Source organism: Balaenoptera physalus (assembly GCF_965194825.1).
Source record: "Balaenoptera physalus genome assembly, chromosome: 1".
NCBI classification, from domain to species: domain Eukaryota; kingdom Metazoa; phylum Chordata; class Mammalia; order Artiodactyla; family Balaenopteridae; genus Balaenoptera; species Balaenoptera physalus.
In genome coordinates this window covers 1425289-1442761 of record NC_138882.1, presented here as the reverse complement: position 1 = coordinate 1442761, position 17473 = coordinate 1425289, and the positions used below count along the sequence as shown (strand labels likewise).

Here is a 17473-nt window from a genome sequence, read left to right as displayed (position 1 = left end):
ACTAAGTATAAACTGGGCTGTAAAAGTTTTTAAAGATGTCGACTCACAGCACTGGTGGTTTTTTTCGCTCGACTCCTGGGTTTCTCCTTCTCACTCTCTGTAATACACTCCTTCCTCTCAGCAGGTTCTTGCTTGAGGCTGCTTTTCCCGTCTTTCTCTGTAGGAGGCAGTCCAGGTCAGCACTCCCTCTGCTCTGCTCCCGTCAGCTCCCTCCCGTGCTCATCCCTCCTGCTGCTGAGGCACACCCGGACACAGCTCTCTGCTCGCTTCAGCGCAGCAGCACCCAGAGTTACTACGTTCAGGAGCTCCGTGCTGACTACTTTATGATGACGTGCAACTCTCACACCATTCAAATTCCAAGATACAAGCACAAGATATGATACCAGATGTTGCTCAGGTCTGTATGCTTTCAAAATGGGAGCCGAAGATATGCTCTTCTTATGACTAAGACATAGCATATGTTGGTGAAAGCAAATTCCTCTTGATCTTGACCATAAGACACTGACCGTTCACCAACAGCAACCCCTCCACGTTACAGATTATCCCTCCATGATCTAAGATTACTAGCCTCTCTAGTTTCCTGGTTTCAAAGACTGAGAATTTTCTAAAACACTAGCTATCAATTAATGAGCTATTCTGCGAAAGGTATTGCGCTAAATGCTTTCCATCAATTGTTATTGTATCAATCATATAATCCTTTGCAACCAATCTGTTTCAAAGACAAGAAAACTGACGTTAAAAGAAGTCAAGAAGTATCTCTAAGGTCATACAACTAGTTAGTGGTTCAGCCAGGATTCAGATTCAGATCTGTATTTTTACAACTCCATCTACTTTCCATTACATTGTGCTGCCTTTTCCACTAACTCACCAGTCACTTAAGAAAAGCCCATTTCAATAACTACTTCTTCATTACTAAGTGCCTGCCTATACAGAATTTCTCTCAAAGAGAGTGTCAAACCTACCTTTCAGTGACTGACATCAAGCAGTGGCCGGGCAAGCATCTGTCAATTAAAACTCAGATTAAGAAAGCCTGCCTGCCTGCCATGCCTGAAACAAACCTATCAGATATTCAGTCAAAGGCACCTATGCTTCTCACAAATCACTTCTTTACAATTAATGCTGTTGAACCAAATTTCAAAGTATTGGGTTGGCCAAAAAGTTTGTTTGGTTTTAAGTAAAAATAAGACACATTTTTCATTTTCACCAAGAACTGTATTGAACAACATATTCACTAACCGAATGAACTTTTTGGCCAACCCAAAGCAACTAGTTACAGTTGAGAAATTCAATCACATTTCTAATATGCATATATTCATTTGTTTATCTCTCCTTCCAGTCATCTAATTATGAAAACAAGGATATTAATATAATAAGATTTTATTTCTCAAGGCACAACCCAGTGACTAGTATGTAAAGTTGCTCCAATATTTTCTTAACTACCAGATGAATGATTGTTTTTACTTATTCACTCTTCCTTCCTATTCATGGATGAACTTTCTTACCATTTTCACACTTTGGAGCTGGACATCCCATTCGACGTCTCAGGTTATGAGTTCTGGCTTCTGCTGTCTCTTCTGGTTCTATTTTAATATTCATGGCCTTAAAAAAATTTGTCATATACATGAATATTTCCTTTAAAAAGACAGAAATCTTCTAAAATCCAACTGGAATCACAAAGTGCCTATAATCTTATAAATTATCTCTATTAATAGGACATTCAAAACTCTCTCCCTTAGAGCAGAGATTCCACCCTTAATATTTTTATTACTTAAGGAATGAGTGAGGAAACTTAGAAGTTAGGAGTATTCTCCACTTCAACAGGTCAAAAATTTAGGGAAAAGTCAAAGGATCAGGGATGACTTATGGGAAGTGTTACTACCCAAACTGGGAACAGTGTGTACTTCCTCCTAGAAGTTCCTCAGTTCTCATCTACTCACAACTTACACTTTGTCAGTCATAACTTAGCCAAATCCTAAACAGTTACATAAATAACGTAATTTCATCAGCCTAGAAGAGTGTGCTGGCTCTTCCAAAGTATGACAGCATTCAAGGAAAACTCAGCTTCCACAACAAGTTTCTATTAATTCTTGTAGTGAACTGTCACTACCAACTGCTCCCCTAACACCGCTGAGTCACGGCTCCCTCATCAGTGAGAGCGTGTGAGCCAGTCTCAGTACCTGGTGTCCACGAAGTGCGCATACTGGTTGATAAGCAAAGCCCCGTCTGCTCTGGGACACAAGTGACGTAGTGGAACTGTGCCTGTGTTCATTCGTGCACAATCAGGATGTCTACTGCTAACACGATTTCTTCCAGGGCCATACCATCACCTTGATGTGTCATCAAGACAGATCTAGGCATCCACAGCACTGGGCATGTCTTAACACATTTAAAGATCAAGATGTGCTCAAACAAGAACTGACTTTAAGACGAATAAACTTGAAGCCTGCTTGTGGGCTTCAAATAACCATATATGTTCCTATTCTGAGGGATTCTCACTTCAAAAAAATGGAGTTGCCAAATGTTTTCGTATCTCCAACTTACCTAAGTGAAAAGTAATTCTCTTATTTATCCATTTCCTCAGAAACCAAAATGGCTGATTTTTTTTCATCCTCACCAATAATTATTAAATAACCCAACTATTGATTTAGAAACCTAACGAATGTCATGAGGCTTCCCAGTTCTAAACTGTTCCTAATATATTAACCACCGACTCTTCATACTCACATATCCATCAAGGAACCCAAAACCTTCCCACCTCTGTGTGGGAACAAGGTAACTGGGAGAATACTCTTCTCCCTTTCCAGGAGAAACCTCTCAGAGCAGAAAAATCTAAGAGCAGCTTGTCTTTCTTAAGTATTTCACTCCTCATCTTCCCTCATGCTTCACTCTCATTTTATCTGTGTGTTATTATCACCAGCCCCCCTTGCTGCCTGAATATTTTCCGGCTTAGCATAAATGTTTGCCACAGATTCCATACTCCTCTTCAGGAGGTCTGAGAAAAACAGCTTTCACTACCTTCTTCGTAACCTCTCAAAAACAGTACTTTTCAGCAAAAATCTCCAACTGCACTCCTACTAACCTTAATTCCCAATAAACCTTGCCCAACATCACGAGGGTCACGATGAACGCCTATTCACCTACTCTTCCCTAGGCTCTGACCGTTTACCATGCAGCAGCTGACTGTCCAGGCAGCATAAACTAGAAAGATTTCAATTCCTCACTCCTCTGACAGTGCAATTCCCCCAAGTGTAAAAGCTAGAGTATACACAGCATCCCTCTGTGAGGCTAGTAAAGTTCAATCTATGAAGAGCACGTGCATGAGAGAAATCCAGGGTCAGACACACGTCAGCACCGGGACTTGAGGCCTGTCTGATCAACCTCATGAGGCTCTCACCTCCGCTCTCATGCGTTTTGCTCGTCGAGCTGGGGGACACGTTTCCAAGGGCTGCACAGACTGCCTCTGGGGAATATCATGGGGTTTGTACTCCTTGTCCTTTGTGTCTGTGGTCAGGTTTGGCTTCTGCAGACACTGGAAATAAAACACAACTGTACTGATGAATTCTCCCCCACCCCTTTTTTTAAAAAATAAATTTATTTTTAATTTTGGCCTTCGTTGCTGCGCACGGGGTTTCTCTAGTTGCGGCAAGAGGGGGCTACTCTTCATTGCGGTGCGCGGGCTTCTCATTGCGGTGGCTTCTCTTGTTGAGGAGCACAGGCTCTGGGCGCACGGGCTTCAGTAGTTGTGGCACGTGGGCTCAGTAGCTGTGGCTCGCAGGCTCAGTAGTTGTGGCTCGCGGGCTCTAGAGCGAAGGCTCAGTAGTTGTGGCGCATGGGCTTAGTTGCTCTGAAGCATGTGGGATCTTCCCAGAGCAGGGCTCGAACCCATGTCCCCTGCATTGGCAGGCAGATCCTTAACCAATGACCCACCAGGGAAGTCCCTTCCCCCTTTTTTAATCTTAAGAGAATTTCACTGGATTTTTGCAGGGTATATTTTACAATGATTTATGGAAATACATAACAGGTGTGCATATTTTTTAAATCTACGTAAACACAAAGACAAGCTTGCAGTTACCAACCATATACACACACACATATAGTTATAACAGCTTGACTTTTTTTCAGGAGGTGAATGGTGTTGCTTCAATTCATTTAATTGTTGATATCACCTCATCAGGTTACAACAGGCCACAGCAGGCTCGAGGCAGTCCCCCATGAGCCAGCGACAATTATCCCTGCTTGCAACTGTAAATTAAGTGAAGGCCCAAACTGCTAGAAAGGCCCCCTGTATGTTCCCCAAATAGCTTTCCATAATCAGAATATCTCATTTTAAAAATGTTTACAGTAATAAAATATGGAATCCAGTAAGTTTTCTAAATTTTACAATCCTGTAGGTTTAAACATAATTAGCAACCTTCTATTATCAAAAAGATATCATTTGAATTGAGAAAACAGACCATGTGACTATTATCCCTTATTAAAGCTTTCCTTTTCTTCAATATATTCCTACAAAGTCTAACTCACAAGGCAAAGGTTAATAGATAGCCCACAGCAATAACTTCGGTTCTGATCACAGAAGAATCTCTTCTTGCTTTGATTTTTCTTTCTAGTTTGATTCTAAGCTCACCGAGAAACAGTATTTAATGCCAATACAACAAAACACAGTGACAACAAAATATTACCACTGAATCTAATATGAATTTCAAGTAAATACCACTCCTTTATAAGAGGTCCTACAAATGCCACAGGAAGCATTTTTAAAAGCAGGCTCCAAAATGTAACCACTGAAGGTCTACTGTATCATCCATACTTGTAATAAGATACACTGAAATTATAACCTTCTACAACTCTTGGCTCTGCGAGCACCATTACAACCATGCAGTGTCACTAACATGACTGGCTCCTTCCTCCTGACATTTGCAGAAAGAATCCAGAGAATGGGGAGAAGGACAAAAGAAAATACAGAGCAACCATCTAACACAATCTATTTCTGACATTTAAGTAATATGTACTATTACAAAAATACTAGAGTAGATTTCTTGATACTCTAAACAAGTAACGAATCTACCACTGGGAGCACAACCTATAATATTAAATATTCTGCTTCTTCTAATTAAACCTACACACTGATCTGATCTAGAAACATCAACTCAACTAGTATGGAATATCACTGTCCATTCCATAACAAGTCCTCAATTGAGCGTTTAGAGTATGTTCAATGAAAACATGCAGATGGGAATAAAACCTGTCCCCCATCTAAATTAACCTCCTTTATGTATTATATAAACTTTCTATCGAGACCTGAAAGTATGTGATTGTGGAGATATGAAGTGAGCTGAATCACAGACATTTTATTAAGTGGATGGTCAGAAATTCAGATGTTATGTATGTGGTTCTCATCTCCCACTAGTCTAAATGGTTCTGTAATCCATGGCCTGCTTGGCTGTATAAGGACTTTGAAGAACTAAGATAAAATCAAGCTCAGAAGCTCTTTAGAATATATATGAAGAGATTATTTTGTTTCAAACCAGGATTCAAAACATACACTTGATGTGTTTGTTTTATATTTAATGCTATCGCATGCCAACTCTTAAACCTTTGTTTGAGAAACTGGGATTTAGAGGTGATTTGTATCATCACACCGTAATGACATCATCCTACAGGGGGAGAGCAATCCCTTAAGACATTTAGAAAACACAGGGATACAAGACTGAGGCCTCTGTCCCGTTATCCAGCACATCACCACTCAACTTCTCTCAAGTTTCCCGAAACTTACTTTAGGCTTGAGTTTACCCTTTTGCAACAGTTCCTTCATTGTGCACTCTCCCCCTGCCCCCTTTATTACGGGTTTATTTTTTAAGAGCAGTTTTAGGTTTACAGCCTAGTTGAGAGGAAGGTACCTAGATTACCATACACCAGCTGCCCCCACACATGTACAGCCTCTCCCATCATCAACATCCCCCACCAGAGTAGTAGAACATTTGCTACAACTGATGAACCTACATTCACACATCACCCAAAGTCCACAGTTCACACATCAGGGTTCACTCTTGGTGCTGTACATTCTATGAGTTTGGACAAAGGTAGAGGATCATCCAGAGTACTTTCACTGCCCTAATAATTCTCTGTGCTCTGCCTATTCATCTTAACACTCCTGCCCCCAGCCCCTTGCAACCACTGATCTTTTTACTGTCTCCATAGTTTTTTCTTTTCCAGAATACCACTGAGTTGGAATCATACAGTAGATGCAGTCCTTTCATATTGGCTTCTTTAACTTTCATAAAAATATGCACTTGGGACTTCCCTGGTGGTCCAGTGGTAAAGAATCCACCTTACAATGCAGGGAATGCGGGTTCGATCAGTGGTCAGGGAACCAAGATCCCACATGCTGCAGGGCAACTAAGACCATGCGCCACAACTCCTGAGCTCAAACACCTCAACTAGAGCCTGCGGGCCACAAACTACAGAGCCCACGCGCTCTAGAGCCCACACGCCACAACTAGAGAAGAGAAAAAAACCTGCACACCACAACTAGAGGGAAGCCCACGCACCACAACGAAGGATCCCGCATGCCACAACTAAGACCCAACGCAGCCAAAAATAAATAAAACAAATAAATAAATAATAAATAAATCCTAAAAAAAAAAAAGAATGCACTTAAGGTCCCTTCTTGTCCTCTCATGACTTGACAGCTCATTGTTTTTTAGCCTCCATCGTCTGGCTGTACCGCAATTTGTTTATCCATTCGCCTGCTAAAGGACATCTTGGTTACTTCCAACTTTTGGCAATTATGAATAACAAACCTGCTACAAATATCCACATGCAGGTTTCTGTGTGGATATAAGTTTGCAACTCCTTTGGGTAAATACCAAGGAATGTGATTGCTGCATTGTATGATAAAAGCATGTTTATTAGTTTTCTAAGAAATTGCCCAACTGTCTTCCAAAGTGGCAGTTCCATTTTGTATCCCCACCAGCAATGGAAAAAAGTTCCTGTGGCTCCACATCTTCGCCAGCATGTGGTGTTGTCATGTTCTGAATGTTGGTCATTCTAATGGTGTGCAGTGGTTTCTCGTTGCTGTTTTCCATTCTTTTTTAAAAATATGTATTTTAATTCTCCTTTCCTCTAAGAATTATTTTCAAAAATCAGAAATGGGCATAAAAATTTATGCACAAAGAATTCAGCAAGAGGAGACATTCACAGACAGATGGACAAAATGAAAAGGCAGAGGACTTTCTACCAGATGAAGGAACTAATAAAACCCCAGAAAAACAATCAAATGAAGTGGAGATAGGCAACCTTCCAGAAAAAGAATTCAGAATAACGACAGTGAAGATGATCCAGGACCTTGGAAAAAGAATGGAGGCAAAGACTGAGAAGATGGTTTACCAAAGACCTAGAAGAATTAAAGAACAAACAAACAGAGATGACCAATACAATAACTGAAATGAAAACTACACTAGAAGGAATCAATAGCAGAATAACTGAGGCAGAAGAACGGGTAAGTGACCTGGAAGACAGAATGGTGGAATTCACTGCTGCGGAACAGACTAAAGAAAAAAGAATGAAAAGAAATGAAGACAGCCTAAGAGACCTCTGGGACAACATTAAACGCACCAACATTTGCATTATACGGGTCCCAGAAGGAGAAGAGAGAGAGAGAAGGGACCCGAGAAAATATATGAAGAGATTAGAGTCAAAAACTTCCCTGACATGGGAAAGGAAATAGCCACCCAAGTCCAGGAAGCGCAGAGAGTCCCAGGCAGGATAAACCCAAGGAGAAACACGCCAAGGCACACAGTAATCAAACTGACAAAAATTAAAGGCAAAGAAAAATTATTGAAAGCAACAAGGAAAAAATGACAAATAACATACAAGGGAACTCCCATAAGGTTAACAGCTGATTTCTCAGCAGAAACTATACAAGCCAGAAGGGAGTGGCATGATATATTTAAAGTGATGAAAGGGAAGAACATACAACCAAGATTACTTTACCTGGCAAGGATCTCATTCAGATTCGACGGAGAAATCAAAAGTTTTACAGACGAGCAAAAGTTAAGAGAATTCAGCACCACCAAACCAGCTCTACAACAAATGCTAAAGGAACTTCTCTAAGTGGGAAACACAAGAAAAGAAAAGGACCTACAAAAAATAAACCCATAACAATTAAGAAAATGGTAACAGGAACATACATATCGATAATTACCTTAAACGTTAATGGATTAAATGCTCCAACCAAAAGACACAGACTGGCTGAATGGATACAAAAACAAGACCTGTATATATGCTGTCTACAGGAGACCCACTTCAGACCTAGGGACACATACAGACTGAAAGTGAACAGATGGAAAAAGATAGTCCATGCAAATGGAAATCAAAAGAAAGGTGGAATAGCAATACACATATCAGATAAAATATACTTTAAAATAAAGAATGTTACAAGAGACAAGGAGGGACACTACATAATGATCAAGGGATCAATCCAAGAAGAAGATATAACAATTATAAATATATATGCACCCAGCACAGGAGCACGTCAATGCATAAGACAACTGCCAACAGCTATAAAAGAGGAAATGGAGGGACTTCCCCGGTGGCACAGTGGTTAAGAAACCACCTGCCAATACAGGGTACACGGGTTTGAGCCCTGGTCTGGAAGATCCCACATGCCGCAGAGCAACTAAGCCCATGCACCACAACTACTGAGCCTGAGCTCTAGAGCCCGTGAGCCACAACTACTGAGGCCACATGCCACAACTACTGAAGCTCGCACGCATAGAGCTTGTGATCCGCAACAAGAGAAGCCACCGCAATGAGAAGCATGCACACCTCAACGAAGAGCAGTCCCTGCCCACCACAACTAGAAAAAGCCTGCGCACAGCAACGAAGACCCAACACAGCCATAAATAAATAAATAAATAAATAAATTTTTAAAAAATAATTTAAAAATTTAAAAAAAAGAGGATATCAACAGTAACACAATAATAGTGGGGGACTTTTAACACCTTACTTACACCAATGGACAGATCATACAGACAGAAAGTTAATAAGGAAACACAAGCTTTAAATGACACAAAAGACCAGATAGATTTAATTGATATTTATAGGACATTCCATCCAAAAACAGCAGATCACACTTTCTTCTCAGGTGCATACGGAACATTCTCCAGGATAGATCACATCTTGGGTCACAAATCAAGCCTCGGTAAATTTAAGAAAATTGAAATCATATCAAGCATGTTTTCTGACCACAATGCTATGAGGTTAGAAATCAATTAGAGGGGGGTTTCCCTGGTGGCACAGTGGTTAAGAATCCATCTGCCAATGCAGGGGACATGGGTTCGAGCCCTGGTCCAGGAAGATCCCACATGCTGCGGAGCAACTAATCCCGTGCGCCGCAACTACTGAGCCTGCGAGCCACAACTACTGAAGCCCACGCTTAGAGCCTGTGCCCTGCAACAAGAGAAGCCACCACAATGAGAAGCCCGTGCACCACAATGAAGAGTAGCCCCAGCTCTCTGCAACTAGAGAAAGCCCATGCCCAGCAACGAAGACCCAATGCAGCCAGAATTAAGTAAATAAAATAAAGGAATTTATTTTTTTAAAAAATCAATTACAGGGGGAAAAAACGTAAAAAACACAAACACATGGAGGCTAAACAATACGTTACTAAATAACCAAGAGATCACTGAAGAAATCAAAGAGGAAATCAAAAAATACCTAGAGACAAATGACAATGAAAACATGACGATCCAAAACCTATGGGATGCAGCAAAAGCAGTTCTAAGAGGGGAGTTTACAGCAATACAAGCCTACCTCAAGAAACAAGAAAAATCTCAAAAAAACAATCTAAGCTTACACCTAAAGAACTAGAGAAAGAAGAATAAACAAAACCCAAAGTTAGCAGAAGAAAAGAAATCATAAAGATCAGAGCAGAAATAAATGAAATAGACACAAAGAAAACAATAGCAAAGATCAATAAAACTAAAAGCTGGTTCCTTGAGAAGATAAGCAAAAATGATCAACCTTTAGCCAGACTCAAGAAAAAGAGGGAGAGGACCCAAATCAACAAAATTAGAAGTGAAAAAGGAGAAGTTACAACAGACACCACAGGAATACAAAGCATCCTAAGAGACTACTACAAGCAACTCTATGCCAATAAAATGGACAACCTGGAAGAAATGGACAAATTCTTAGGAAGGTATAACCTTCCAAGACTGAACCAGGAAGAAACAGAAAATATGAACAGACCAATCAGTAACGAAATTGAAACTGTGATTAAAAATCTTCCAACAAACAAAAGTCCAGGACCAGATGGCTTCACAGGTGAATTCTATCAAACATTTAGAGAAGAGCTAACACCCATCCTTCTCAAACTCTTCCAAAAAACAGCAGAGGAAGGAACACTCCTAAACTCATTCTGTGAGGTCACCATCACCCTGATACCAAAACCAGACAAAGACACTACAAAAGAAGAAAATTACAGACCAGTATCACTGATGAATATAGATGCAAAAATCCTCAACAAAATACTAGCAAACAGAATCCAACAACACATTAAAAGGATCATACACCATGATCGAGTGGGATTTATCCCAGGGATGCAAGGATTCTTCAATATACGCAAATCAATCAACGTGATACAGCATATTAACAAACTGAAGAAGAAAAACCATATGATCATCTCAATAGATGCAGAAAAAGCTTTTGACAAAATTCAACACCCATTTATGATAAAAACTCTCCAGAAAGTGGGCATAGAGGGAACCTACCTCAACATAATAAAGGCCATATATGACAAACCCACAGCAAACATCATTCTCAATGGTGAAAAACTGAAAGCATTTCCTCTAAGATCAGGAATGAGACAAGGATATCCACTCTCACTACTATTATTCAACATAGTTTTGGAAGTCCTAGCCATGGCAATCAGAGAAGAAAAATAAATAAAAGGAATACAAACTGAAAAGAAGAAGTAAAACTGTCACTGTTTGCAGATGACATGATACTATACATAGAGAATCCTAAAGATGCCACCAGAAAACTACTAGAGCTAATCAATGAATTTGGTAAAGCTGCAGGATACAAAATTAATGCACAGAAATCTCTTGCATGCCTATACACTAATGATGAAAAATCTGAAAGAGAAATTATGGAAACACTCCCATTTACCATTGCAACAAAAAGAATAAAATACCTAGGAATAAACCTACCTAGGGAGACAAAAGACCTGTATGCAGAAAACTATAAGACACTGATGAAAGAAATTAAAGATGATACCAACAGATGGAGAGATATACCATGTTCCTGGATTGGAAGAATCAATATTGTGAAAATGACTATACTACCCAAAGCAATCTACAGATTCAATGCAATCCCTATCAAGTTACCAATGGCATTTTTTACGGAACTAGAACAAATCATCTTAAAATTTGTATGGAGACACAAAAGACCCTGAATAGCCAAAGCAGTCTTGCGGGAAAAAAACAACGGAGCTGGAGGAATCAGACTCCCTGACTTCAGACTATACTACAAAGCTATAGTAATCAAGACAATATGGTACTGGCACAAAAACAGAAACATAGATCAATGGAACAAGATAGAAAGCCCAGAGATAAACCCATGCACCTACGGTCAACTAATCTATGACAAAGGAGGCAAAGATATACAATGGAGAAAAGACAGTCTCTTCAATAAGTGGTGCTGGGAAAACTGGACAGCTGCATGTAAAAGAATGAAATTAGAACACTCCCTAACACCATACACAAAAATAAACTCAAAATGGATTAGAGACCTAAATGTAGGACCGGACACTATAAAACTCTTAGAGGAAAACATAGGAGGAACACTCTTTGACATAAATCACAGCAAGATCTTTTGTGATCCACCTCCTAGAGAAATGGAAATAAAACAGATGGGACCTAATGAAACTTCAAAGCTTTTGCACAGCAAAGGAAACTACAAACAAGACAAAATGACAACCCTCAGAATGGGAGAAAATATTTGCAAACGAATCAATGGACAAAGGATTAATCTCCAAAATATATAAACAGCTCATGCAGCTCAATATTAAAAAAACAAACAACTCAATCCAAAAATGGGCAGAAGACCTAAATAGACATTTCTCCAAAGAAGACATACAGATGGCCAAGAAGCACATGAAAAACTGCTCAACATCACTAATTATTAGAGAAATGCAAATCAAAATTATAATGAGGTTATCACCTCACACCAGTTAGAATGGGACTCATCAGAAAATCTACAAACAACAAATGCTGGAGAGGGTGTGGAGAAAAGGGAACCCTCTTGAAGTGTTGTGGCAATGTAAATTGATACAGCCACTATGGAGAACAGTATGGAGGGTCCTTAAAAAACTAAAAATAGAATTACCATACGACCCAGCAATCCCACTACTGGGCATATACCCAGAGAAAACCATAATTCAAAAAGACACATGCACCCCAATGTTCACTGCAGCACTATTTACAATAGCCAGGTCATAGAAGCAACCTAAATGCCCATTGACAGACAAATGGATAAAGAAGATGTGGTACATATATACAATGGAATATCACTCAGCCATAAAAAGGAATGAAATTGGGTCATTTGTAGAGACGTGGATGGATCCAGAGACTGTCATACAGAGTGAAGTAAGTCAGAAAGAGAAAAACAAATATCGTATATTAACACATATATGTCGAACCTAGAAAAATGGTACGGATGAACTGGTTTGCAGGGCAGAAATTGAGACACAGATGTAGAAAACAAACGTATGGACACCAAGGGGGGAAAGTGGCGGGACGGGGTGATGGTGGTGGGATGAACTGGGAGATTAGGATTGACATATATACACTAATATGTATAAAACAGATAACTAATGAGAACCTGCTGTAAAAAAAATAAATAAAATTCAAAAATTCCAGAAAAATAAAAGAATTGAGCAACAGGAGAAATCAAATCAAGTTATGGGTATTAAAATGGAATGACACAGGGTCATTAAAACCTGTATCTTCAGGCTTCCCTGGTGGCACAGTGGTTAAGAATCTGCCTGCCCATGCAGGGGACACGGGTTCGAGCCCTGGTCTGGGAAGATCCCACATGCTGTGGAGCAACTAAGCCCGTGCGCCACAACTACTGAGCCTGCGCTCTAGAGCCCGCGAGCCACAACTACTGGGCCTGTGTGCTGTCACTACTGAAGCCTGCATGCCTAGAGCCCGTGCTCCGCAAAAGAGAAGCCACCGCAATGAGAAGCCTGAGTACCGTAACGAAGAGTAGCCCCAGCTTGCCACAACTAGAGAAAGCCTGCGCACAGCAATGAAGACCCAACGCAGCCAAAAATAAATAAATTAAAAAAAAAAACCCCAAAAACCTGTATCTTCAAAAATATACAGTGACATGTTAAGCAGGAAAAATACTGTATACGTAAAGAAAACACTTCCAATTTGTGTATATGTGCATAAAAATAGCCTTGAAAGAAAAAGCAGATAAGAGGATTAGGAGGGATTTATTTTCATCATACTTTCCTTTGTTTTTATACTTTCCACAAGGAACATGTATCAGTAGGCCCCTCAACAGATATTTATCTGTGTTGTAGATGTAATGTTTGTAAAGGGTATCGTTAAATACCTGTTCCTTTCAGACTATGACTGTATAAATGCTTACCCACTTTTCAACTATGAAACTTAGGGCCTCTCTAAGTATATAGACGAGCTGTTTCTAAACCCATAAAGCAGGGAGACGCTCTCTCTCCCCTTATTCATCTAACTTCTGCACCGAGATAAAAAGGTTCAAAGGAGAAAATCTATTGTGGGCAACTGTATGTAGATCTGACTATAAAACAGAGACATAGAGGCTCCATATACAACACTTTAAACAATTTCATCCATGGGTTCACTAAACATTCACACAGTGCACATTTCTTTAAACAACTTTCTGAGTATTAGATTAGTCACATTTTCTAGGCTAAAAAGAAAGCCCACCTGGAATCAAGGGAGAGAGAAAAGAAAAACACAATGCTACGAAAACCTATAGGATTTAAGCATTCCAGATGATATGTCTGTATCAAGACAGAGTTTTGATTAGCAGGTTTACCCTCGGAAACTATGTTGTGATCTTTCTCCCTCTCTATAGCACAGTAACAATTCCTAAAATTATAGGGCTCACTGCTCTAGTGTAGAATATCTCAAAGAGTGTAAACAATTATGACATCCTGCTTTCTACCAGGGCCTAAAGTAAGTGGGAAGTTTTTATAATATTGTTTTGCTTTTAATTAGAATAAAAGTTTGTGTCTGGATAATTTGGCAAATACCACCTTTGGGGCTTCCCTGGTGGCGCAGTGGTTGAGAATCTGCCTGCCAATGCAGGGGACACGGGTTCGAGCCCTGGTCTGGGAAGATCCCACATGCCACGGAGCAGCTGGGCCCGTGAGCCACAACTACTGAGCCTGCGCGTTTGGAGCCTGTGCCCCGCAACAAGAGAGGCCGCGATAGTGAGAGGCCCGCGCACCGCGATGAAGAGTGGCCCCCACTCGCCACAACTAGAGAAAGCCCTCGCACAGAAACGAAGACCCAACACAGCCAAAAATAACTAAATAAATTAATTAAAAAAAAAAGAAAAAGAAAAAAAAACTTGCCAAAATGTCACCCGCAAAAAAAAAAAAAAAAAAAAAATACCACCTTTGTAAGGAAACAAACACGGTTACATAGGAACTATTAGCAGAGAGCTCCATGAGCTGTCCAGCATTACTGAGTCCCCTACTCTCTACCAATGTCAACATTCTATGAAAATCTCCTCGGAGACCTCAGCTGGCAAAAGAGAGCAGGCAGGCAAGTTATTTCACATGTTGTATTTTCATGTGACAACCAGGAATACACTTTAAACAGTAAGTGAATGCAAAAGCATAAGCCGTAACAAGTAGGTAATAACCAACTGCTGTAAGAAAGGAACATCTATAGTGAAGTTAATACAGATTTCAGTTTTTGATAACAAAAGAATATTTCCTCTGTAACCTTATTCATTCCAAAACAACCTTCTTAGTATGGCTGCTCTCAAAACAGAACTAAAACATTGGAGGAAAAATCCATAAAACAAAAGTCTTCCAAGCAAGTCTTCCACACATAATCAAGGCCTTTTCATTCCTCCCAAAGACCATGTGCCAATAAGCAGTGAAATAAAACAGGTTAATGCTAGCCCCACTCACCCTCAAACTGTCTCCTGACAGGAATAAGTTGTAGGGGTTGAGAATTCGCTCATAATGCCCTCTGATATGGGAGCCTACAGCTTTGCCAGGAGCAAACCCCATCTTGGTGGCAATTTTGGTCCATTTTCTATCCTTGCAAACAACTGCAAATCCACCTTCCTCTGCAACTAACTGTTAAATAAAACAGCAAAAGAAATTAGTTCTTGGCTGTGGTCATCTTTTAAAAATACATTTTCCAAGTAAAATATATATATATGCATTATTAATTTTAAACTAGAAATTTAAAACACTGCTTTTAACAGCATATTCCATAAACTTTTTGTACCCCTCCAAAAGCTACTTCTCAGTTCCCCAAAGCAGCCAAGACTTTCCATGAGGAAGAATTAAATTAGCAATGAAATCTCTGATAAAGAAAAGGTTCTAGTAAACTGAGGAGTAGCAAGAACGGCAGCATGTCTGGTGGAAATAATGCAGGCTTTAGACTGAAATGAACTTTAAGATATAGAATTATAACTCAGCCTTTTCAGTTGGTCACCTTGGACACTGAAAGCCTCTGTTGTCTTATCTGCAATAAAACAGACAGGAATATCTACGAGGACCACTACGAAGTTTAAAAATTACCAAAAAACAGGTGGCAGCAAAATATTTCACAAGATAAGGCTTTCAGACCTGACAAGCAGAGACCAATTAATCAGAAAACTAAATGAAGAATTTTATTTTACATATTTCAAGCAGTAAATTTCTTATTTTAAGGCAAAGAAGATCAAATTCATGCTGTCAGAAAAATTATTCAGTGAGAAAGATGGTCATTAGGCTTTTACCTTATTAAGCTGAAACAAGTCCAAGATCTTCCTCTCCACATGTGGAATTTTCAGAGTACTTCCCTGTAATTCCCAGTACTTTGCAATCTGGTCCAAGAAATTTAATTTTACACGAGTTTGAGCCTAAATGACAAAGAACTGAGTTTTACTTTTACCTAGCTTATTATAAAGCTCCTGTCTATTACCTGAGCATGTGATATTTTCATTCTTAGAATATTTAAGTGCAATACCACTTATGAATTCAATAGGGGAAACTTCCCCAAAATATACAAAATAAAACTGGTTAAATAATTATACGTTAACTCAACAAAAATTTAATCCAGCCCCTACCATGTGCCAGGTAAGTAGTAGTTACACACTCAATAAGTCCTCCCGTAACATAAATAGGCGATCTGAGAGGTGCTTTATTTAAGGAGTATCATAAGTAAGTTTCTATATGCCCCTTTCGTCCTTTTACAGTTTGGGTATTTTAAAGTCCTGTTCTCTCTGAGTACAAATTTTCTGATTTGCTCAAACACAAATCTAAAAGCAGATTTACAACAGAACCACTTATCTTTAAAGTCCTGATAACTTAAAGATAACAGAAAACCAGAAACTTTCTTAAATGTTATTCCCTTGACAGATTATTACTGTCGCCTACAAGTCATTTTTAAAAATTTTGTCATTTTTCTTTCCACTCATTGTGAAATTAAGTCAGACAGTCTTAAGACTTTTATCTTGCACAAGACCAAAATTGAGATCAATATTCAGATATTCCCAACCACGTCAAAGTTAATACCCACCTCCCTATCTTTCAAGCTCGACATGAAAATACACTGAAATACTTGAAAATACATACACTAGATGCTACCACTGCCAATGCCCACAGAATTCCAGTGGACATAGGTGCCATTTAAGTTAAGAATGTTTGGTTTAGTATAGAAAAACAAAACACGGTTCAATATGAAAATCAGATTAGCAAAACATTCATATAAACAATGAACCTCTATGCTATCAATACCCAAGCCTTATTCACCCAGCACTTTAGGGCTTAAGTCGCCCACAGACTAAAGAAGAAATACTACCTCTTCTCTAGAGAATCCCCTGTGCTATTCACTCTTCCTAGGGAAAGTAAAGTGTGTTATTAAATCTAACTGAAGACATGTATTTTGGAAGAATATCAGAGCTGGAGAATCTTTTCCATTAAATGGTTCTGAAAGCCTTTCAAAACCTAAACTCTATTGGTCGTCACCTAGATTGAGAAGGATTTAAATGCATTTATTAATTAATAGGCTGGCAATTATTGAGAAAAATCAGTGTTTTTAATGAAACTGGGTTAGCTGCAAAGGTTTATCACCATTTGTTTTACCACGATTATCAGTTACTAGCCATGTTTTAGCTTCACTGAAACCACTAGATTTGTGACACAGCCTCTTTCAAAGAAGCCCCCGCTGGAATACAGGCAACCAGTATAGTA

General features: G+C 39.4%; 1 protein-coding gene across 10 annotated transcripts in view; it reads right to left on the bottom strand.

The window, feature by feature from the left end:
* KDM5B (lysine demethylase 5B) overlaps positions 1-17473 on the bottom strand; it is a 73153-nt gene that overhangs the window by 30022 nt on the left and 25658 nt on the right. For 4 of the 10 annotated variants that reach the window (XM_082413066.1, XM_082413065.1, XM_082413063.1 and 1 more), the window contains 5 exons: positions 16018-16140; positions 15197-15367; positions 3395-3529; positions 1503-1599; positions 48-157 (listed from right to left, as the gene is read on the bottom strand). In XM_082413066.1, the coding sequence (XP_082269192.1) occupies positions 48-157; positions 1503-1599; positions 3395-3529; positions 15197-15367; positions 16018-16140 (636 nt within the window). The other 6 variants (XM_082413069.1, XM_082413071.1, XM_082413072.1 and 3 more) reach the window with 3 other exon arrangements.